This window comes from Rhinoraja longicauda, chromosome 38 (genome assembly GCF_053455715.1).
Source record: "Rhinoraja longicauda isolate Sanriku21f chromosome 38, sRhiLon1.1, whole genome shotgun sequence".
NCBI classification, from domain to species: Eukaryota; Metazoa; Chordata; class Chondrichthyes; order Rajiformes; family Arhynchobatidae; genus Rhinoraja; species Rhinoraja longicauda.
Window position 1 is genome coordinate 17,404,314 of NC_135990.1, and position 25,397 is coordinate 17,429,710.

The 25,397-nt window shown below is 49.0% G+C and overlaps 1 protein-coding gene across 2 annotated transcripts in view; it reads left to right on the forward strand.

Moving 5' to 3' along the window:
- The window catches only part of LOC144610992 (talin-2), a 183,798-nt gene that overhangs the window by 113,690 nt on the left and 44,711 nt on the right, over window positions 1-25,397 (forward strand). For both annotated transcript variants that reach the window (XM_078430074.1, XM_078430075.1), the window contains 6 exons: window positions 2,410-2,556; window positions 6,868-6,969; window positions 7,614-7,733; window positions 8,603-8,749; window positions 13,380-13,546; window positions 22,715-22,898. In XM_078430074.1, the coding sequence (XP_078286200.1) occupies window positions 2,410-2,556; window positions 6,868-6,969; window positions 7,614-7,733; window positions 8,603-8,749; window positions 13,380-13,546; window positions 22,715-22,898 (867 nt within the window). The remainder of the gene's footprint in view (window positions 1-2,409; window positions 2,557-6,867; window positions 6,970-7,613; window positions 7,734-8,602; window positions 8,750-13,379; window positions 13,547-22,714; window positions 22,899-25,397) is intronic.

The following is a 25,397-nucleotide window of genomic DNA, read 5'->3' on the forward strand; positions in this document are numbered from 1 at the left end:
CCTGTGCGTGCGTGAGTGGGCAGCAGCCTGGCGCTGTGCCCGTGTGCAGATCCAGCACGGTGGGTATGCCTGTACCATGTGTGTGACGTGTGTGTACCGTGACGTGTGTGTGGCGTGTGTGTACCGTGCCATGTGTGTGAGACGTGTGTGTACCGTGCTGTGTGTGGCATGTGTGAGACGTGTGTGTACCGTGCCGTGTGCGTGGCGTGTGTGTACTGTGCCATGTGTGTACCGTGCCGTGTGTGTACCGTGCCGTGTGTGTACCGTGCCATGTGTGTGCCGTGTGTGTACCGTGCCGTGTGTGTGGCGTGTGTGCACAGACACTGCCCTGTGCGTGTGTGCGTGCGTGAGTGGGCAGCAGCCTGGCGCTGTGCCCGTGTGCAGATCCAGCACGCCCGGTGCCAACGCTGGTCTCAGACGGTGCCAAGTGATCGACGCCTCACATTACTCCAGGATTAGGTTGTGGATGAGCTATTGTCAGCATGTGTGAACTACACTGGTCACACTGCCAGCAGTAAGCTGGGCTGTCAATAGGCACAATAGCTCAGTAATGTGATTCTTCCTGTCCCAGCTCAGTTCCAGCTGGCAGAGAAATGAGATTCAAACACACATTGGCAACAGGTGCAAATAGCTGCACAATGCTGCTAATGCTCCTAATGCTGCCGGTATGCCCAGCACCCTCTGCCCTCTCATTCACTGTCCCTGCAGAACTTGTCTCTGGATCATTGACAGAGGTGGAGCCTCTCCCAGGGCCACATCCCACCTCCCCATCAGCATCTACCAGTGGCACCGTGGTCTCAGCAAATTCACAACTTTCTTGGTGAAAAAGTTTCATCTCACCTCAGTTTTAAATGGCCTCCCCTTTATTCTTAGACTGTGTCCCCTGGTTCTGGACTCCCCTAACATCGGGAACATTTTTCCTGCATCTAGCTTGTCCAGTCCTTTTATAATTTTATACGTCTCTATAAGATCCCCTCTCATCCTTTTTAACTCCAGTGAATACAAGCCCATTCTTTTCAATCTTTCCTCATATGGCAGTCCCTCCATCCCAGGGATTAACCTCGTGAACCTACGCTGCACTGCCTCAATAGCAAGGACGTCCTTCCTCAAATTAGGAGACCAAAACTGCACACAATACTCCAGATGTAGTCTCACCAGGGCCCGATACAACTAGAGGACTTCTTTGCTCTTGTACTCAAATCCTCTCGTTATGAAGGCCAACATGCCATTAGCTTTCTTCACTGCCTGCTGTACCTGCACGCTTTCAGTGACTGGTGTACAAGGACACCCAGGTCTCATTGCACTTCCCCCTTACCTAATCTGACACAGTTGAGATAATAATCCTTACTTTTGCCGCCAAAGTGGATAACCTCACATTTATCTATATTATACTGCATCTGCCACGCATCTGCCCACTCACCCAACCTGTCCAGGTCACCCTGCAACCTCTTAACATCCTCTTCACAGTTCACACTGCCACCCAGCTTTGTGTCATCCGCAAACTTGCTAGTGTTACTTCTAATTCCATCATCCAAATCATTAATATATATTGTAAATAGTTGCGGCCCCAACACCGAGCCTTGCGGCACTCCACTCGCCACTGCCTGCCATTCTGAAAAGGACCCGTCTACTCCTACTCTTCGCTTCCTGTCTGCCAACCAGTTTTCTCTGGTGCTGTGAGGCAGCAACTCTACCGCTGCGCCACCGTGCCGCGCAGTCAATAGTGTTTAGAGCCTGGAGATACAAGGCTGCAGATGCTGGAATGTGGTGTAAACACAACTTGCTGGAGGAAGGCAGCGGGCCCAGCAGTGTCTGTGTCCCACACACATGCTCCATCCTCCAGCAGATTGGTATTGTCTATGTTAATCTACTGTTAATATCGTTGATGGGAAGAGGACTCCACTGGTGAGAAGTCCCCCAGCAACCGTGGCTATTTGGAGGTGCAGGAAACTGTCTGGATAAGGGTCTCAACGTAAAGCATCAGCCGTCCATTCCCTCCCCTGACACGGTCTGAGCCGCTGAGTTCCTCCAGCACGTTGTGTTTGGGGATCGTTGGGAGCAGGTGGACCCATTGTGGACCCAACCCTTGTCCATCATTGATTGTGTTTCCAATGGACTGGGAGTGGCGTGTGATGAGGCAACACCGAATGACCAGACTCTGATCACTCAGAGGCAGACAGTGTGGACAGGGCCCCTGGCCCAGCTTCCCCTTGCTCAACATGCCCCACCTCCACTAGTCCCACTCACTCTTCAACACCTCCCCCCTTGGTTGGACCCCAGGTGCTGGGAGCAGGGTCCTTGGGGAGACAGGGGCCTAGTCTTGCGTCCGTGCATGAGGTTGAGTGGGTGAGGGGTTGACGTGCTGGGGTATGCAGCTAATGGCGTCTCTACCCTTCGCCCACTCCGCAGGCTTCACACACGCACGACGCCATCATGGAGGCAACACAGCTGATGAAGGAGGCCGTGGATGATATGATGGTGACGCTGAATGAGGCGGCCAGTGACATTGGCATGGTGGGTGGCATGGTGGATGCCATCGCTGAGGCCATGAACAGGGTAAGTCCCCTCACCAAGGACCACCCGCCAAGTGGCACATCCAAACGGTCTGAAGAAGGGTCTCGACCCAAAACGTCACCAGTTCCTTCTCTCCACAGATGTTGCCTGTCCCGCTGAGTTACTCCAGCACTCTGTGAAACGTCACCTATCCATGTTCTCCACAGATGCTGCCTGACCCGCTGAGTTACTCCAGCACTCTGTGAAACGTCACCTATCCATGTTCTCCACAGATGCTGCCTGACCCGCTGAGTTACTCCAGCATTTGGTGTCTATCTTCGGTGTCAACCAGCATCTGAGGTTCCTTCCTGTCACATTCTCCTTGTCTTTACATTTACACGTGTCTTTGATGCAATGTGTGCTTCACAGGATTATCTTGAACAGTTTTAGTTTAGTTTAGAGATACAGGCTGAAGCAGGCCCTTCAGCCCACTGATTCCACAACGACTATGATCCCCGCACACTAACACTATCCTGCACGCACTGGGGACAAGTTACAATTTTGACCAAAGCCAATTAGCCTACAACCTGTATGTCTTTGGAGTGTGGGAGGAAACCGGAGCATGCGGTCACGGGGGTAACGTACAAACCGTAGTCACGATGGAACCCGGGTCTATAACGCTGTCAGGCATCAACTCTACTGCTGTGCCACCGTGCCACCCTTGGCCACAGACGAAGGCTTTGGCAGCAGCCTGCCAGAGGTTGGTGGGGCAATGGTTGCTAAGCAGATCACGTTGGTGGGCACACAGAGAGGAAGGGAACAGCACGAGGCTGAGCAGGGTGCAGCGTGGGTGCTGCTGAATGCCGGCAGTGGACCACCGGCGAGATTTGGAGATGGTTCACGGTGGAGGGACGAGCAGTTTCAAAACGAGCATGAGAATGTTAAATCAGAAGTGATACAGGGCTGGTGGGTGATACAGGGCTGGTGGGTGATACAGGGCTGGTGGGTGATACAGGGCTGGTGGGTGGGTGATACAGGGCTGGTGGGTGGGTGATACAGGGCTGGTGGGTGGGTGATACAGGGCTGGTGGGTGATACAGGCTGGTGGGTGGGTGATACAGGCTGGTGGGTGGGTGATTCAGGGCTGGTGGGTGATACAGGGCTGGTGGGTGATACAGGGCTGGTGGGTGATACAGGGCTGGTGGGTGATACAGGGCTGGTGGGTGATACAGGGCTGGTGGGTGGGTGATACAGGGCTGGTGGGTGGGTGATACAGGGCTGGTGGGTGATACAGGCTGGTGGGTGGGTGATTCAGGGTGGGTGCGTGGGTGATACAGGGCTGGTGGGTGGGTGATACAGGGCTGGTGGGTGGGTGATACAGGGCTGGTGGGTGGGTGATACAGGGTGGGTGGGTGGGTGATACAGGGCTGGTGGGTGGGTGATACAGGGCTGGTGGGAGTCTCAGCAGGGTTACCGATGGGCTGGCGGTTACAGGGTGGGGGTGGTGGGGGGAGGTTGGAACAGGTGAACTCCACATGAGAAATGAAGGATTGGGAATATGGATTGAATGGGGAAGAGGAGGAATAAGGCAGGTGGATAGGACAGATGGGGAGTTCACGGCAGAGGGGGAGGCTGGAGAGAGGGTTTAGTTTAGTTTACAATAAAATACAATACAATATATCTTTATTGTCATTGTACAGGGGTACAACGAGATTGGGAATGCGCCTTCCATACGATGCAATAAATTAATTAGCTAGTCAGTATTAATTTAAACAACCCAATGAAACAAATTAGATCTACAGCATGGAAACAGGCCCTTCGGCCCACCGAGTCCACACCGACCAGCGATCCTGTTCACACCTGTTCTGTTATCCCACTTTTTCATCCACTCCCGACACGTGAGGGGCGATTTACAAAGGCCCATCAACCTATACGCCTGCATGTGTTTGGGACGTAGGAGGAAAGCGGAACACTTAGACGAGACTCGTGGTCACAGGGAGAACTTGCAAACTGACACATTCAGCACCCGTGGTCAGGTTCCAGTTCTCTGCTGCCAGTGAGTTATGTGGTCCTTAATGTGTTAATGCTCCATTATCTGAGCGCTGATGTCTGTTGTGGTTGATCTCCATCCAGACTGGTGCAGAGACCTTCTCTGAGCCACAGTGCAGAAAGTGAAGGTAGTGAGGGAGTTATGTATCGCGTTCCAAGCTAGAGTGAAACAGTGTGGGAACAGGCCCTTCGGCCCTACTGGCCCATGCCGGCCAACAATGTCCCAGCCACACATGTCCAACCTGCCCGCGTTTGGTCCATATCCCTCCAAACCTGTCCTATCCATGCACCTGTCTAACTGTTTCTTAAACGATGAGATAGTCCCAGTCTCAACTACCTCCTCTGGCAGCTTGTTCCATACACCCACCATCCTCTGTGTGAAAAAGTTACCCCTGGGATTCCTATTAAATCTTTTCCCCTTCACCTTGAACCTATGTCCTCTGGTCCTCGATTCCCCTACTCTGGGCAAGAGATTCTGTGCATCTATTCCTCTCATGATCTTATCCACCTCTATAAGATCTCCCCTCATCCTCCTACACTCCATGGAATAGAGACCCAGCCTACTCAACCTCTCCCTATAACTCACACCCTCTAGTCCTGGCAACATCCTCGTAAATCTTTTTTGAACCTTTTCAAGCTTGACAACATCATTCCTATAACATGGTGCCCAGAACTGAACACAATATTCTAAATGCGGTCTCACCAACGTCTTATACAACTGCAACTTGACCTCCCAACTTCTATACTCAATACTCGGACTGATGAAGGCCAAAGTGCCAAGAGCTCTTTTCACCACCTTATCTACCTGCGATTCAACCTTCAAGGAACCATGCACCTATACTCCTAGATCCCTCTGCTCTACAACACTACCCAGAGGCCTACCATTTATTGTGATTTACGAGGATGTTGCAAGGACTAGAGGGTGTGAGCTGTAGGAACAGGTTGAGTAGGCTGGGTCTCTATTCCATGGAGCGCTGGAGGATGAGGGGGATCTTCTGGAGGTGTCTATGGTCATGAGAGGAATAGATCGGGTAGATGCACAGAATCTCTTGCCCAGAGTAGGGGAATTGAGGACCAGACGACATGGGTTCAAGGTGAAGGGGGAAAAGATTTAATAGGAATCTGAGGGGTACCTTTTTCACACAAAGGGTGGTGGGTGTATGGAACAAGCTGCCAGAGGAAGTAGTTGAGGCTGGGACTATCCCGTCGTTTAAGAAACAGTGAGACAGGTACATGGATAGGATAGGTTTGGAGGGATATGGACCAAGCGCAGGCAAGTGGGACTAATGTAGCTGGGACATTGTTGGCCGGTGTGGGCGAGTTGGGCCGAAGGGCCTGTTTCCACACTGTATCACTCTATGACTCTATGAAGTAGTTGAGGCAGGGACTATCGCAACGTATAAGAAACATTTTAACAGGTACATGGATAGGACAGGATATGGGCCAAACGCAGGCAGGTGGGACTAGTGTAGATTGGACATGTTGGCCGGTGTGGGCAAATTGGGCCAAAGGGCCTGTTTCTACATTGTGTGACTCTCTGACAGTCAGTTCCTTTAGACCCTGTCACTAAACTCACAGGTTAGTCCCACACCCTTTATGAGTTAATTATTGCTGGATGGTGACAGAGTCATACAGCACGGTATAGGCCCATCACCCAACATGTGGGTACAGGCTCTTCACCCAACATGTGGGTACAGGCCCTTCATCCAACATGTGGGTACAGGCCCAACATGTGAGTACAGGCTCTTCACCCAACATGAGAGTACAGGCCCAACATGTGAGTACAAGCCCAACATGTGAGTACAGGCCCAACATGTGAGTACAGGCCCAACATGTGAGTACAGGCCCAACATGTGAGTACAGGCCCAACATGTGAGTACAGATCCTTCACCCAACATGTGAGTACAGGCCCTTCACCCAACATGTGAGTACAGGCCCAACATGTGAGTACAGGCCCTTCACCCAACATGTGAGTACAGGCCCAACATGTGAGTACATGCCCTTCACCCAACATGTGGTACAGACCTTCACCCATGTGGTACAGGCCCTTCACCCATGTGAGTACAGGCCCTTCACCCATGTTGGACAGGCCCTTCACCCAACATGTCAACCAAGATGCCCCATCTACGTTAATCCTCTTTGACCTCATTTGGTCCATATCCCTCTGCACCTTTGCTATCAATGCACCTGTCCAAATGTCTTGTGAATGCTGTGATAGTCCCTGCCCCAATTCCCAGCTGTGGCAGCTCGTTCCATGCAGCCACCACTCCCTGTCGGTGGTGCCCGGACTGGCAGTGATGCATCTTCCATCTTTCCTCTTTGCCAGCTGGATGATGGCACCCCTCCAGAACCAGAAGGCAGTTTTGTTGACTACCAGACCACGATGGTGAAATACTCCAAGGCCATCGCAGTTACTGCTCAGGAGATGGTGAGTGAGAGCAAGGGGTGACTGGCCATGGTATGTGTATGCCACCTCCACAACGTCCCGCCCATCACCATCAACAGCACACGTGTGTATAATCCAAAAACAGACGTGTACACAGCATTACAGTCACCCATGACCACACACATGTGCACAACACACACACACACAACACACACACACAACACACACACACATACATATATACACGCGCACACACACACAAACACACACGCACATGCACACAAACACGCACACACACACAAACACACGCGCACAACACACACACATACATATACACGCACACACAAACACACGCGCACACACACACACGCACATATACGCACACACAAACACACGCGCACAACACACACACATACATATACACGCACACACGCACACACACACACACACATATACGCACACATATGCACACACGCACACACTGGCATGCACCAGCCTGCATGGGGAATCTAGTGGGGGCACGAGTCTACCTTCAGCTGCAGCGGCAGCTGGTGTACTGCTGGCATGGACAGTGATGGACAATGGGGCCACATGGCAGCCTGCTGTCTGACTGCCTCACAGCCCACTGGCCCACGTCGTGGAGCTGTCTCCAGTGCGGTCCCTGTCTGACTGTGTTCTCTCTACAGATGACCAAGTCGGTGACGTGCCCCGAGGAGCTGGGCGGCCTGGCCTCGCAGGTGACCACTGACTACAGCCACTTGGCCTACCAGGGGCGGCTTGCCACTGCCACTGCCGACAGTCAGGAGGTACGCCAGTCCCTGCCAACCTGCCAACGCCGGTCCCTGCCAACGCCGGTCTCTGCCGCGGGGTGCCAACCTGCCAATGCCGGACCCTGCCGCGGGGCGCCAACTTGCCAATGCCAGTCCCAGCCAATGCACGTCCTTGCCAATACCAATCCCTGCCAATGCCGGTCCCTGCCGCGGGGTGCCAACCTGCCGACGCCGGTCCCTGCCAACGCCGGTCCCTGCCAACGCCGGACCCTGCCAATGCCACCAACCTGCCAACGCATGTCCCTGCCAATGCCGGTCCCTGCCAACGCATGTCCCTGCCAACGCCGGTCCCTGCCAACGCCGGTCCCTGCCAATGCCACCAACCTGCCGCGCGGCGCTGTGCGTGTCGGAGCTCGCGGTGTCCACAGCCCACTCCCTGGGTCACCACCCTACCTGACACAAGGGAATGGAGGCACGTGGATCACGAGCAGGCGGAGGAGAGTAGAGTAACTTGGCATCACGTACAGCATGGGCATTGTGGGCCGAAGAGCCTGTTCCTGTGCTACACTCTGTGCTGCACTGTTCTATGTTCTACCACAAGCCTCCATTTACTGTAGATCCTGAATTCCCTGAGGATGTACTGGGAAACTCTCTTTCCCAACTGCAGGGGCAGTTGTGGTCCCAGCAGGCAGGTCCTGATCTACCACACAGGCTTGGAATTCCCAAGCCATGGAGGGTAAACTCAGGAGCAAAAGACCGGAACAAATCTTGTTTAAAATCTTGTTATTTATCATTTAGAAGAGGTAGTGATTGTAGCGGAGACTCCCTCTCCATGGGTTGTGTACCAAGAGGGAAGGTCAATGCTCAGAACATTCAGGAATGACCTGCTCCTGTTCTCTGTGCAGATTGGGTTCCAGATTAAGACGCGGGTTCAGGACCTGGGCCACGGGTGCATCTACCTGGTGCAGAAGGCCGGGGCCGTTCAGATCAGCCCCACTGACAGCTTCACCAAGAGGGAGCTGATCGAGTGTGCCCGCGCTGTGACTGAGAAGGTGAGTCATTCTACATGGATCGCAGCACAGCATTGACAAGGCCACACATGGGAGGCTGATCCAGAGATTAAGATTCACGGGACTCACAGCGACTTGGTCGAATGGCTTGCTGAGGGTTGTGTGGAAGGGCATTATTCAGGCGCGAGCTCTGTGACCAGTGGTGTTCCACAGGGATCTGTGCTGGGACCTCTGCTTTTATGATATATAAAAATGAGTTGGACTTCAACGTTGATGGGTTAGTTGCCAAGCTTGTAGGTTGTGGGCTGTAACCTGTTCACAACAGCTGTATGTTATCACATTTTCACATCCACTCCCTATACAATTTACAGAGGCCAATTCACCTACAAACCCGAGATAAACAGAAACTCCTGGAGTAATTCAGTGGGCCAGGCAGCATCTCTGGAGAAAATGGATAGGTGACATTTTGGAATGGGACTGATCAGTCTGAGGAAGGGTTCTGACCCTAAATGTCACCTATCCATTTTCTCCAGAGACGCTGTCTGACCCGCTGAGTTACTCCAGTACGTTGTATCTATCTTTCATGTAAACCAGCATCTGCAGTTCCTTTTTATTACGTTTTAACCTCCAAACTCAGACATCTTTGGGATGTGGGAGGAAACCGGAGCACCCGATGAAATCCCACACGGGTTAGAGGGAGAACATGCAAACATCACACTGATGGCACCTGAGGTCAGGAACATGTCTGGGTCTCTGTTGTACTTCTGTGCCACCCCTAGTAATAATGTTCCCAGCTGTCAATGGCTGCAGCCGATCTCTCCCATCAGAAGGTGCAGGAGCGGCAGTTAATATTTAGTTTATATAGATACCTGGAAAATAGGTGCAGGAAGAGGCTATTTGGTCCTTCAAGCCAGCACCGCCATTCATTGTGATCATGGCTGATCATCCACAATCAGTAACCTGTGCCTGCCTTCTCCCCGTATCCCTTGATTCCACCAGCCCCAAAGCTCTATCTAACTCTCTTTTAAATTCATCCTGTGAATTGGCCTCCACTGCCCTCTGTGGCAGAGAATTCCACAAATTCACAACTCTCTGGGTGAAAAGTTTCTTCTCACCTCAGTTTTAAATAGCCTCCCCTTTATTCTTAGACTGTGGCCCCTGGTTCTGGACTCCCCCAACATTGGGAACATTTTTCCTGCATCTAGCTTCTCCAGTCCTTTTATAACTTTTTACGTTTCTATAAGATCCCCTCTCATCCTTCTAAACTCCAGTGAATACAAGCCCAGTCTTTTCAATCTTTCCTCATATGACAGTCCCGCCATCCCAGGGATCAATCTCGTGAACCTACGCTGCACTGCCTCAATTACAAGGGATGTCCTTCCTCAAATTAGGAGACCAAAACTGTACACAATACTCCAGATGTGGTCTTACCAGGGCCCTGTACAACTGCAGAAGAACCTCTTTACTCCTATACTCAAATCCTCTTGTTATGAAGGCCAACATGCCATTAGCTTTCTTCACTTCCTGCTGTACCTACATATTTACTTTCAGTGGCTGGTGTACAAGGACACCCAGGTCTCGTTGCACTTCCCTTTTACCTAATCTGACACCATTGAGCTAATAATCTGCCTCCTTATTTTTGCCGCCAAAGTGGATAACCTCACATTTATCTATATTATACTGCATCTGCCATGCATCTGTCCACTCACTCAACCTGTCCAAGTCACCCTGCAACATCCTAATCCTCTTTGCAGTTCACACTGCCAGCCAGCTTTGTGTCATCTGCAAATTTACTAGTGTTACTTTTAATTCCATCATCCAAATCATTAATATATATTGTAAATAGTTGCGGCCCCAACACCGAGCCTTGCGACACTCCACTCGCCACTGCCTGCCATTCTTAAAAGGACCCGTTTGTTCCTACTCTTTGCTTCCTGTCTGCCAACGAATTCTCTACCATGTCAATACCCCCAATACCATGTGCTCTAATTTTGCCCAATAATCTCCCGATTATTTTGCCCAATAATCTTATCAAAGGCTTTCAGAAAGTCTAGATACACTACATCCACTGGCTCTCCATCATCCATTTTACTTGTCACATCCTCAAAATATTCCAGAAGATTAGTCAAGCAGGATTTCCCTTTCATAAATCCATGCTGACTTGAACCAATCCTTTTACTGCTATCCAAATTTGCCATTATGACTTATTTAATAATTGACTCCAGCATCTTCCCCATCGCTGATGTCAGGCTAACTGGTCTGTAATTCCCTGTTTTCTCTCTCGCTTCTTTCTTGAAAAGTGGGATAACATTAGCTATCCTCCAATCCACAGGAACTGATCCTGAATCTATTGAACATTGGAAAATGATCACCAATGTGTCCACGATTTCTAGAGCTTCTCCTTAAGTACCCTGGGATGCAGACCATCAGGCCCTGTACGTACGAGACCCAGCCTACTTAACCTCTCCAAATAGCTCACACCCTCTAGTCCTGGCAACATCCTCGTAAATCTTTTCTGAACCCTTTCAAGCTTGACAATATCTTTCCTATAACATGGTGCCCAGAACTGAACACAATATTCTAAATGCGGTCTCACCAACGTCTTATACAACTGCAACATGACCACCGAACTTGTATACTCAATACTCTGACTGATGAAGGCCAAAATGCCAAAAGCCTTTTTGACCACCTTATCTATATTATAAATTGTAAATTCGTAATTGTTTACTGTATGTCGTGTTGTTACTTGTGAGCAAAGCACCAAGGCAAATTCCTTGTATGTATACATACTTGGCTAATAAAATGTATTCAATTCAATTCAATTCAATAAATAGTTGCAGCCCCAGCACCAGGCCTTTCCCTTTCATAAATCCATGCTGACCTGGACTTATCCTTTTACTGCTATCCAAATGCACCATTATTACCTCTTTAATAATTGACTCCAGCATCTTCCCCGCCACCGATGTCAGGCTAACTGGTCTGTAATTCCCCGTTTTCTCTCTCGCTCCTTTCTTCAGGAACTGATCCTGAATCTATAGAACATTGGAAAATGATCACCAATGCGTCCATGATTTCTAGAGCCACCTCCTTGAGTATCCTGGGATGCAGACCATCAGCCCCTGGGGATTTATCAACCTTCAGTCCCATCAGTCTACCCAATACTATTTCTTGTCTAATGCAAATTTCTTTCAGTTCCTCTGTCTCCCTAGATCCTCTGTCCTCTAGTACATCTGGGAGATTGTTTGTGAAGACAGATCCAAAGTACCTGCTCAACTCTTCTGCCATTTCCTTGTTCCCCATAATAATTTCACCTGTTTCTGCCTTCAACGGACCCACATTTGTCTTTACTAATCTTTTTCTTTTAACGTACCTCAAGAAGCTTCTACTGTCCTTCTTTATATTCTTGGCCAGCTTCCCCTCGTACCTCATCTTTTCAGCCCGTATTGCCTGTTTTGTTACCTTCTGTTGTCCTTTGAAAGTTTCCCAATCCTCTGTCTTCCTGCTACTCTTTGCTGTGTTATACATCTTTCTTTTAGTTTTATTCCATCCCTAACTTCCCTTCTCAGCCACAGTTGCCTCCTACTCCCCTTAGAATCTTTCTTCCTCGTTGGAATGAAATGATCCTGCGTCTTCCGGATTATGCCCTGAAATTCCTGGCATTGCTGTACCACCGTCATTCCTGCTAGGATCCCTTTCCAGTCTACCTTGGCCAGCTCCTCTCTCATGCCTTCATAGTCCCCTTTGTTCAACTGCTACACTGACACTTCTGATTTAACCTTCTCCCTCTCAAATTGCAGATTAAGTTCAGTTTAGTTTAGAGATACAGCATGGAAACAGCCCCTTCGGCCCACCGAGTCCACACCGCCCAGCGATCCCTACACACTAACACTGCCACCGAGTCCGCACCGACCAGCAATCCCTACATACTAACACTGCCACCGAGTCCCCACTGACCAGCAATCCCCACACACTAACACTACCACCGAGTCCCCACCGCCCAGCAATCCCTACATACTAACGCTGCCACCGAGTCTGTACCGCCCAGTGATCCCCACACACTAACACTGCCACCGAGTCCCCACCGCCCAGCGGTCCCCACACACTAACACTGCCATCGAGTCCACACCGACCAGCGATCCCCACACACTAGCACTACCACCGAGTCCCCACCGACCAGCGATCCCCGCACACTAACGCTACCACCGAGTCCGTACCGACCAGCAATCCCCACACACTAACGCTGCCCTACTTACACGAGGGACAATTTACAATTATACCAAGCCAATTAACCTACAAACCTGTATGTCTTTGGAGTTTGGGAGGAAACTGGAACACCAAGAGAAACCCACACACATCACGGAGCGAACGTACAAACTCCATACAGACAGCACCTGTGGTCTGGATCGCACATGGGTTTCTGGTGCTGTAAGGCAGCAACTCTCAGCACCACAGCGCTGCCTGGTTTGTGGTTAGACTGAAGCCTCAGAGATCAGAACTGGTGTGTCCAAGTATGTCCAATTGAATGATTGAACGTGTTGGTGTGAACTCCTGCGGTAATGTTAAACATAGATTGCCTGATTGATGGAGCTGAGGCTGCAGTCCATTGCTCCGTTTCACAGGTTGCAACAAGAGGTGCTCGTGTCTGACCAGTTTGTCTTGTTGCCTTGCCCAGGTCTCCTTGGTTCTGTCCGCACTGCAGCCTGGCAACAGAGGGACGCAGGCTTGTATCACCGCAGCCTGTGCCGTGTCCGGCATCATTGCCGATCTCGACACCACCATCATGTTCGCAACGGCCGGCACCCTCAACGCCGAGAACAACGAGTCGTTTGCCGACCACAGGTGAGTGGATGTTCACCGATGAGGCAAGAGTATTTCATATGGCCCAGACACTCTGACTTGCCATCTGGCAGCACAACACAATATGTGAACATAGCACATTGTAAACAGAATAAACAAAAAACATAATAAACAGAAAAAAGTACAGTGGAAATATATATATATATTCACTGAATAGATGTAGAGAGAGAGATAAATATTGCATACTATTAATGTTTGTTTAATGTGTATGTGTGTACATATATCAAACACGATATATATTGCTATTGAAGCAGAGAGTTGTGAATCTGTGGAATTCTCTGCCACAGAAGGCAGTGGAGGCCAATTCACTGGATGTATTCAAGCGATGGATATAGCTCTTAGGGCTAACAGAATCAAAGGATATGAGGAACAAGCAGGAACAGGGTACTGATTGTGGTTGATCAGCCATGATCATATTGTATGGCAGTGCTGGCTCGAACGGCCGAATGGCCTACTCCTGCACCTCATGTCTATGTTTCTATTTATAGAGTCATAGAGTGATACAGTGTGGAAACAGGCCCTTCGGCCCACTTGTCCACACCGGCCAACATGTCCCAGCTACACTAGTCCCACCTGCCTGCACTTGGTCCATATCCCTCCAAACCTGTCCTATCCGTGTACCTGTCCAACTGTTTCTTAAACGTTGGGATAGTCCCAGCCTCAACTACCTCCTCTGGCAGCTTGTTCCATACACCCACCACCTTCTGTGTGCAAAAGTTACCCCTCAGATTCCTATTAAATCTTTTCCCCTTCCCCTATGTCCTCTGGTCCTTGATTCCCCTACTCTGAGCAAGAGACTCTGCGCATCTACCCGATCTATTCCTCTCATGATTTTGTACACCTCTATAAGATCACCCCTCATCCTCCTGCTTTCCAAGGAGTACAGACAAGGGAGAGCCAGTGGATGTAGTGTACCTGTACTTTCAGAAAGCCTTTGATAAGGTCCCACACAGGAGATTAGTGGGCAAGATTAGAGCACATGGTATTGGGGGTAGGGTATTGACATGGATAGAGAATTGGTTGGCAGACAGGAAACGATGAATAGGGATTAACGGGTCCCTTTCAGAATGGCAGTCAGTGACTAGTGGGGTACCGCAAGGCTCGGTGCTGGGACCGCAGCTATTTACAATATACATGAATGATTTAGATGAAGGGATTAAAAGTAACATTAACAAATTTTCAGATGACACAAAGCTGGGTGGCAGTGTGAACTGTGAGGAGGATGCTATGTACAAAAGAGACGGGTTGCACATTAACAGGCGGGGGACCAGCATTCTTCAGGCAGGTTTGCCACTGCTACACGGGTGTGTTTAAACTAAATACTGGTGGGGGGGAGGGACAAATTGGAAAGACAAGGATGGAGTTAAAGGGAAAGAGAGGAGAAGTTAAGAAAGACACCAGAATTAACGGGACAGAAAGCTCATGAAGGGATAGGAGAGAATGGCCAAGTGAAAGAGGAATCGATGTGAAAGGTGAGTAATGGATTAAAAGTATTATATATGAATGCGTGAAGTATAAGAAGTAAAGTAGAAGAGCTTGAGGCTCAGTTAGAGGTTGGTAGATATGACATTGTGGGGATTACAGAGACGTGGCTGCTGGAGGATCAGGACTGGGAACTGAATATTCAGGGTTATACGTCGTATAGAAAGGACAGGCAGGTGGGCAGAGGAGGTGGGGTAGCTCTGTTGGTGAGGGGTGAAATTCGGTCCCTTGCGAGGGGTGACACAGGGACTGACGATGTAGAGTTGAGGAATTGTAAAGGTAAGAAGACACTAATTGGTGTTATCTACAGGCTCCCAAACAGTAGCCCGGATATGGAGTGCAAGTTGCAGCAGGAGTTAAAATTGGCATGTAACAAAGGTAATGCCACTGTGGTGATGGGGGATTTCAATATGCAGGTAGACTGGGAAAATCAGGTTGGTTCTGGACCCCAAGAAAGGGAGTTTGTAGAGTGCCTCTGAGATGGATTCTGAGAGCAGCTTGTAATGGAGCCTACCACAGAAAAGGCAATTCTAGATTTAGTGTTGTCCAATGAACCAGATTTAATAAAGGAAATTCAAGGTAAAGGAACCGCTAGGAGGTAGTGACCATAATATGATGTTTTAATCTGCAATTGGAGAGGGAGAAGGTTAAATCGGAAGTGTCAGTGTTGCAGTTGAACAAAGGGGACTATGAAGGCATGAGAGAGGAGCTGGCCAAGGTCGACTGGAAAGGGATCCTAGCAGGAATGACGGTGGAACAGCAATGGCAGGAATTTCTGGGCATAATCCGGAAGATGCAGGATTATTTCATTCCAAAGAGGAAGAAAGATTCTAAGGGGAGTAGGAGGCAACTGTGGCTGACAAGGGAAGTTAGGGATGGAATAAAACAAAACAAAAAAGATGTATAACACAGCAAAGAGTAGCCGGAAGCCAGAGGATTGGGAAACTTTCATAGGACAACAGAAGGTAACAAAATGGGCAATACGGGCTGAAAAGATGAAGTACGAGGGGAAGCTGGCCAAGAATATAAAGAAGGACAGTAAAAGCTTCTTTAGGTATGTTAAGAGAAAAAGATTAGCAGACAAATGTGGGTCCCTTAAAGGCAGAAACAGGTGAATTTATTCTGGGTAACAAGGAAATAGCAGAAGAGTTGAACAGATACTTTGGTTCTGTCTTCACCAAGAAAGACACAAACAATCTCCCAGATGTACTAGAGGACAGAGGATCTAGGGAGACAGAGGAACTGAAAGAAATTTGCATTAGGCGAGAAATAGTATTGGGTAGACTGATGGGACTGAAGGTTGATAAATCCCCAGGGGCTGATGGTCTGCATCCCAGGATACTCAAGGAGGTGGCTCTAGAAATCATGGACGCATTGGTGATCATTTTCCAATGTTCTATAGATTCAGGATCAGTTCCTGAAGAAAGGAGCGAGAGAGAAAACGGTGAATTACAGACCAGTTAGCCTGACATCGGTGGTGGGGAAGATGCTGGAGTCAATTATTAAAGAGGTAATAATGGTGCATTTGGATAGCAGTAAAAGGATAAGTCCAGGTCAGCATGGATTTATGAAAGGGAAAGGCCTGGTGCTGGGGCTGCAACTATTTATTGAATTGAATTGAATTGAATACATTTTATTAGCCAAGTATGTATACATACAAGGAATTTGCCTTGGTGCTTTGCTCACAAGTAACAACACGACATACAGTAAACAATTACGAATTTACAATTTATAATATAGATAAGGTGGTCAAAAAGGCTTTTGGCATTTTGGCCTTCATCAGTCAGAGTATTGAGTATACAAGTTCGGTGGTCATGTTGCAGTTGTATAAGACGTTGGTGAGACCGCATTTAGAATATTGTGTTCAGTTCTGGGCACCATGTTATAGGAAAGATATTGTCAAGCTTGAAAGGGTTCAGAAAAGATTTACGAGGATGTTGCCAGGACTAGAGGGTGTGAGCTATTTGGAGAGGTTAAGTAGGCTGGGTCTCGTACATACATAAATACATAGACAATAGGTGCAGGAGTAGGCCATTCGGCCCTTCAAGCCAGCATGATGAAGGCCAAAATGCCAAAATACTTTTTGACCACCTTATCTACCTGCTACTCGACCTTCAAGGAACCATGCACCTGTACTCCTAGATCCCTCTGCTCTACAACACTACCCAGAGGCCTACCATTCACTGTGTAGGTCCTGCCCATGCTAGACTTTCCAAAATGCAACAGCTCACACGTCTCTGTATTAAATTCCATCAACCGTTCCTCCGCCCACCTGGCCAATCGATCCAGATCCTGCTGCAATCGTTCACAACCATCTTCACTATCTGCAAAACCACTCACTTTTATATCATCAGTAAACTTGCTAATCTTCCCCTGTATGTTCTCATCCAAATCATTGGTCACTGGTCCCAAAAGGCTCCTCCACAAACACTTCATGAACTTGCCTTTCCCAATTTCCCAATACTAGATCCAGTGTTTGCCTCCTGCACCTCCTCCTCAGCCACACATTCATTCCCCCTATCTTCCTATTCTTACCCTCACTAGCACGAGGTACTGGAAGCAATCCTGAGATCACTACTCTGCAGGTCCTGCTTTTCAGTCTTCTGCCCCATTCCCTAAACTCGTGTTGCAGAACCTCCTTCCTCTCCCTACCTATATCATTTGTGCCAACATGCACAACAACCTCCGGCTGCTCCCCATCACTCTTGAGGATGCCATGCAGCCACTCCGAGACATCCTGGATCCTGGCATCAGGGAGGCAACACACCATCCTGGAGTCTCGCCTGCTGCCGCAGAATCTCCTGTCCGCACCTCTGACAATGGAGTCTTCCACCACTATGGCTCTGCCTGATGTCACTCTTCCCCATTGAACCTCGGCACCAGGGTTGGAATCACAGCCCTGGCTACCACTCAATCCTGTTGTATCGTCCGCTCTAACGGCTCCCAAGTAGTTTTCAGTCGGTACAGCCACCGGGATCTCCTGCACTCCTGATCACGTGTATGTCTGTATACCGTGTACTATTATTGTTTGTTTTGTGCGTGTGTGTGTGTGTGTGCATGCGTGTGTGCGTGCGCGTGTGTGTGCGTGCGTGTGTGGGGTGTGTGTGTGTGGGGTGTGTGCGTGTGTGTGTGTGTGTGTGTGTGTGTGTGTGTGTGTGTGCATGCGTGCGTGCGTGCGCGTGTGTGTGCGTGCGTGTGTGGGGTGTGTGTGTGGGGTGTGTGCGTGCGTGCGTGTGCGTGCGTGTGTGTGTGCGTGTGTGCGTGTGCGTGTGTGTGTGCGTGTGTGTGTGTGCATGTGTATACAGTGCGTGAGTTCAGGCATTTGAAGAGATGGATGGATGAGACACAGACAGTGTGGGGAGCAGTTTGGAATCTTTGCATTTACAATGGTCAGAGGTATTGCACGACAGAGCATCAACTGTGTAGGTGATCAGCGTCTGAGGAGGAGGCAGAATATGCCCAGGATTTGTGTGCACCCCAGGATACCGGCCTGGGGGAGGTCTGTTTGGGAACAGGGAGCAAACCCTTTGGGATTTGATTTCAGATTGAAAGGTTTCTTGTTCGATTTAACTCCCCGGTAATAGAACTGTACAGCACAGAAACGAGCCCTTCAGCCCACCATGATGCCCAAGTTAAACGAATCCCCCATGCCTGCATGTGCCCCTTACGCTCCATTCCCTGCATATCCATGTGCCTATCGAAAAGCCTCTTAAACGCTACCATCAAACGACCACCCCTGGCAGCACGTTCCAGGTACCCACCACCCTCTGTGTAAAATAACATATCCTGTACACCTTTAAACTTTGTCCCTTTCACATAAAGCTATGCCCTCTAGTCGTTAACATTTCTAACCTTGGAGAAAGATTCTGACTGCCTACCCTATTTATGCGTTATCAGCATTGTATATACTTTTATTAGGTCTTCCCTCAACCTCCAATGTTCCAGAGAAAACAATCCAACCTCTTGTAGCAAATAGACAATAGACAACAGGTGCAGGAGGAGGCCATTCGGCTCTTCGAGCCAGCACCGCCATTCAATGTGATCATGGCTGATCATTCTCAATCAGTACCCCGTTCCTGCCTTCTCCCCATACCCCTTGACTCCTCTATCCTTAAGAGCTCTATCTAGCTCTCTCTTGAATGCATTCAGAGAATTGGCCTCCACTGCCTTCTGAGGCAGAGAATTCCACAGATTCACAACTCTCTGACTGAAAAAGTTTTTCCTCATCTCAGTTCTAAATGGCCTACCCCTTATTCTTAAACTGTGGCCCCTTGTTCTGGACTCCCCCAACATTGGGAACATGTTTCCTGCCTCTAACGTGTCCAACCCCTTAATAATCTTATACGTTTCGATAAGATCTCCTCTCATCCTTCTAAATACCCCCCTGATCCAAGCAGCATTCTGGTCAATGTCGTCTCCAAAGCCTCCACATCCTTTCCATATGTGGGCGAGATGAACTGCACACAATACTCCAAATGCAGACTTGACAAAATCCTATACACCTGCAACATGACTACCTACCTCTTGTAGATAGACACAGAATGCTGGAGTAACTCAGCGGATCAGGCAGCGTCTCTGGAGAAATGGAATAGGTGATGTTTTGTGTCAAGACCCTTTTTCTGACTGTGAGTCTGGGGAGAGGAAAAATAGAGGTATGAGAGGGTTCAGAACAAATCAAGGCTGGCATCAATGACCAAAGAAAGGTGGAGCCCACAATGGTCCATTGTTGGCCGTGGAAGACTCCTAGTTTCCCACTCGCCTGATTCTCAGTCGGAGGTTACTCCAGTTTTTTGTGTCTATCTTCAGTTTAAATCAGTATCTGATCTCTTTCCTCACTTCCTAACTCTTATATTCAATGTCTCAACCCAAGAAGACATGCATACAATATACCTACTTGCATTGCCACTTTCAGGGAGCTGTGGGTCCCAAGATCTGGCTGCACATTCAGGCTACTAATGATCCTGCCATTAACTTGCCATCTTGACAGTTCTCCGGCTTCGTCACTAATTTTACCCCAATCTGCCGGGCTCTCTAAACCCCACATACCCCTCCCCACCCCCCCACTCTTTCCCCAGTCACATCAGGTTAAAAGTCAGCCTTGGATCCTGGAGAGAAATTGTCACGCGTCCTAATACTAGAGGTAACAGTTCTATTAGATTTCAAAGCCCAGACTCCCAGAATTCCCAACAAAGGTAAATCAAAACCAAGATTATTGATCATCGCTCTTAAAATATATATGATTTTTGAATGCAGAAAAAGGGAGGCTTGGGCCTGAGGAACCCTTCTCCATCGAATCATCTCAAGAACTTCAAATGAACACGAAACTAACAAGAACCAATAGTACAGCACAAGCACAGGCCCTTCGGCCCACAATGTCCGTGTTGAACATGATGCCAAGACCATCTCTTATCTACCTGCACATAACCCATATCCCTCCATCCCCTGCACATCCATGTGCCTGTCAAAACATATTTTAAATGCCACTAACGTATCTGTTTCAAACACCACCCCCAGCAGCACGTTCCAGACACTCACCACTCATTGCTTAATTAAAATGATTGATTTTAAAATGTCTCTGTATTGAGGCATCGTGCAGGAGAATGCGTAAAGTTGTTTTAATGCTTGCATTGCGTAATGCAGCCAATAATATCATGCAGCTTTTTTTCAAGTAAAGTATATCAATACCCTGTTTGAGAATGTACAAGGCATGATTGTGTGTTTGCAGATGACACTAAAATTGGTATCATAGACAGTAATAGACAATAGGTGCAGGAGTAGGCCAATTGGCCCTTCGAGCCAGCACCGCCATTCAATGTGATCATGGCTGATCATTCACAATCAGTACCCCGTTCCTGCTTTCTCCCCATACCCCCTGACTCCGCTATCCTTAAGAGCTCTATCTAACTCTCTCTTGAAAACATCCAGAGAATTGGCCTCCACTGCCTTCTGAGGTAGAGAATTCCACAGATTTACAACTCTCTGACTAAAAAAGTTTCTCCTCATCTCCATTCTAAATGGCCTACCCCTTATTCTTAAACTGTGGCCCCTGGTTCTGAACTCCCCCAACATTGGGAACATGTTTCCTGCCTCTAATGTGTCCAATCCCTTAATAATCTTATACGTTTCAATAAGATCCCCTCTCATCCTTCTGAATTCCAGTGTATACAAGTCTAGTCGCTCCAGTCTTTCAACATAAGACAGTCCCGCCATCCGCCATAAGACAGTCCCGCCATTAACCTAATAAACCTACGCTGCACGACCTGAATAGCAAGAATGTAATTTCCTCAAATTTGGAGACCAAAACTGCACACAGTACTCCAGGTGCGGTCTCACTAGGGCCCTGTAAAGATGGTTATCAAGAATTACAGGAGGATTTTCATCAACTGGGCAAGTGGGCTGAGGAATGGTTAATGGTGTTTAATGCAGATAAGTGCAGGATGTTGCATTTTGGGAAGTAAAACAAGGACAGGACTTTCACAGAGAACGGCAGGGTCCTGGGAACTGTCTAGGGGAGAGAGTTCACTACAAAGTTCCCTCATGTGCATACAGGTAAATAGGGTGGTGAGGAAGGCTTTCCAGTGATCAGAAGACTGGCCTTCATCAGTCAGGTTACTGAGCATAGAAGTTGGGGCATTATGTTACAGTTGTATTGGAGCGCAGGAGGATGAGAGATGATATTGATCAGCCGTGATCACATTGAATGTCCTTCAATGGCTCCTATTGTCTGTGTATCTATGTATATTATAGAGGTGTACAAAATTATGAGAGGAATAGATTGGGTAGACGCACAGAGTCTCTTGCCCAGAGTAGGGGAATCAAGAACCAGAGGACATAGGTTTAAGGTGAAGGGAGTAAGATTTAATAGGAATTTGAGGGGTAACTTTTTTACACAAAGTGAGGTGGGTGTCTGGAAAGAGCTGCTGGAGGCAGGTACTATCATAGCATTTAAGAGACAATTAGACAAGTACATAGATAGGATAGGTTTAGAGGGATATGGGCCAGGCTTGGGCAAGTAGGACCAGTTGACATGGGGCATGATAGTCGGTGTGGGCAAGTTGGGCTGAAGGGTCTATGACTCTATGACTAAGACGTTGGTGAGGCAGTACACCGGTATGTCTTGGTCACCCTGCTGCAGGAAAGATACTTTTAAGCTGGAAAGATTGCAAGGGTGTTGCCAGAACTCAGGGCGTGAATTACAGGGAAAGTTTGGGCAAGCAAGATGTTATTTCGTGGAGTGCTGTAGTCAAACAAAATCTTATAGAGGTGCATAGAATCATGAGATATGGTAAATGCACAGTTTATTTTCCAGAGTAGGGGGATCAAGAACTAGAGGGAATAGGTTTAATGTGAGAGGGGAACTATTTCATAGGAGCCTGAGGGCCTACTTTTTTACACAGAGGGTGGTGGGTATATGGAATGAACTGCCAGAGGAGGAGGTATAAATCAGCAGGTTCTATCACAACATTTAAGAAACATTTGGACAGGTACATGGATAGGAAAGATTTAGAAGGATATGGGTGTAATGCAGGCAGGTGGGATGAGTAAAGTAGGAACATATTGGTCAGCATGGGGTAGTTAGGCAGAAGGGCCTGTGTCCTTGCTGCATGACTATGAATGTGGACCAAGGTGGATCTCACACGAGTGCCTTCTTCCCCCATCCCCACCCAGGGAGAACATCTTGAAAACGGCCAAGGCACTGGTTGAAGACACCAAGTTCCTGGTGTCTGGGGCAGCATCCAGCCAAGAAAGGCTTGCCCAGGCCGCACAGTCGTCCGTCAGCACCATCACCCAGCTGGCAGAAGTGGTGAAGCAGGGAGCAGCCAGCCTAGGCTCCGATGACCCAGAGACACAGGTGAGGAAGGCGTCACAGGAGGTGGTGCCCACAGGTACACGGTGACACAGGTGAGAGAGGTGTTCATAGGGGGTGGTGCCCACAGGTACACGGTGACACAGGTGAGGGACGCGTTCACAGGGGGTGGTGCCCACAGGTACACGGTGACACACGGGGACACAGGTGAGGGAAGTGTTCACAGGGGGCAGGGCTAACAGGTACTTAGTGACATGGAGACACAGGTGAGGGAGGTGTTCACAGGGGGTGGTGCCCACAGGTACATGGTGACACAGGTGAGGGACGCGTTCACAGAGGGGGGTGCCCGCAGGTACACGGTGACCCAGAGACACAGGTGAGGGAGGTGTTCACAGGGGGTGGTGCTCGCAGATACACAGTGACACAGGTGAGGGACGTGTTCACAGGGAGTGGTGCCCGCAGGCACACGGTGACCCAGAGACACAGGTGAGGGAGGTGTTCACAGGGGGCAGGGCTAACAGGTACTTAGTGACATGGAGACACAGGTAAGGGAGGTGTTCACAGGCGGTGGTGCTCGCAGGTACACGGTGACCCAGAGTCCAGGTGAGGTACATGTTCACAGGGAGTGATGCTCGCAGGTACACGGTGGCACAGGTGAGGGACGTGTTCACAGAGGGTGGTGCCCACAGGTACACGGTGACACACGGGGACACAGGTGAGGGAGGTGTCCACAGGGAGTGGTGCCCACAGGTACACGGTGACCCAGAGACACAGGTAAGGGACGTGTTCACTGTGACCAGTGCCAGCCAATGATACAGTGAAATGCTTTGTTTTCCAGTAAAATCATACAGCAGACCTCACCTCAGCAGTACATAAGTGTCTGGCACCGACAAAGTTACAACAAGTTCATCAAACACTCAGAGACAGAGAGACACGGGTTTGGTTTAGTTTAGAGACATAGTGCGGAAGCAGGAACTTCGGCCCACCGAATCCGCGCCAACCAGCGATTCCCGTACACTGAAGCCAGTTGACCTACAAAACCTGCACGTCTTTGGTATGTAGGAGGAACCCGAAGCACCTAGACAAAACCCACACGGTCACAGTGAGAGTGGACAAACTCCGTACATAGAAACAGAGAAACATAGAAACATAGGTGCAGGAGGAGGCCACTCAGCCCTTCAAGCCAGTACCGCCAAGCGGCACGGTGGCGCAGCGGTAGAGTTGCTGCCTTAAAGCGAATGCAGCGCCAGAGACTCAGGTTCGATCCTGACTACGGGCGCCGTCTGTACGGAGTTTGTACATTCTCCCCTTGACCTGCGTGGGTTTTCTCCGAGATCTTCGGTTTCCTCTCACACTCCAAAGTCGTACAGATATGTAGGTTAATTGACTGGGTAAATGTTTTTTTTAAATTGTCCCTAGTGAGTGTTAGTGTGTGGGGATCGCTGGGCGGCGCGGACTCGGTGGGCCGAAGGGCCTGTTTCTAAATCTAATCACTGTATCTCTAAATCTAAAAATCTAAATTAATATGATCATGACTGATCATCTAAAATCAGTACCCCGTTCCTGCTTTTTCCCCATATCCCTTGATTCCTTTAGCTCTCGGAGCTAAATCTAACCCTTGAAAACATCCAGTGAATTGGCCTCCACTGCCCTCTGTGGCAGAGAATTCCACAGATTCACAACTCTCTGGGTAAAAATGTTTTCCATCATCCCAGTCTTAAACGGCCTCCCCCTTATTCTTAAACTGTGACCCCTGGTTCTGGACTCCCCCAACATGGGGAACATTTTTCCTGCATCTAGCCTGTCTAATCCTTTAAGAATTTTATACGTGTGACAGCACCCGCTCACGATGGAACCCGGGTCTGTGGTGCTGGAGGGCAGCAGTTCTACCCACTGCACCACTGCGCTGCCCTGAAAGGGAAAAGGGGCCGGTACCAGCAAGCACTCGGTTACACAGGCAGCCTCGTACAGCTTGTAGTGAAGTCAGAAGCTTCAGTAACATATCCAATGTACACCCCTCTGGTGTGATTAAATGTAGAAAGGCAAGCTGTGCCATTGCCAACAGTACAGAAAATGCTGTAAATGTTTAAAAGGTCAAGCAATAGTTGCAAAGAAAAAAAACCAGTTAATGTTTTCAATTGTTCATTGTCATATGTACTGGCGATGGAACAATGAAACTCTTACACTGCAGCTTAACACACAATAAACATACAATAATCAATAATACAACAATTTAATAATCAGTAATACTACATAATCAGACTGTAATTGTGTATAAATCGATGTCCGTCATGCAACCAATACAAGGCCCATAGTAGATGGTAGTTGCTGAGGTTAGTGTTGTGTGGTGTTCAGGAACTCGATGGTTGCTGGGCAGAAACTGTTCTTCAACATGGAGCTCATGGTTTTCAGGGTCCTGTACCTTCTTCCCGATGGTGGCAGTAAGATGAGTGCGTGGCGAAGGTGGTGTGGGTCTTTGATGATATTGGCTGCCGTTTTGAGGCAGCATGTCCAGTAGATGCATTTGATGGTGGGGAGGTGAGT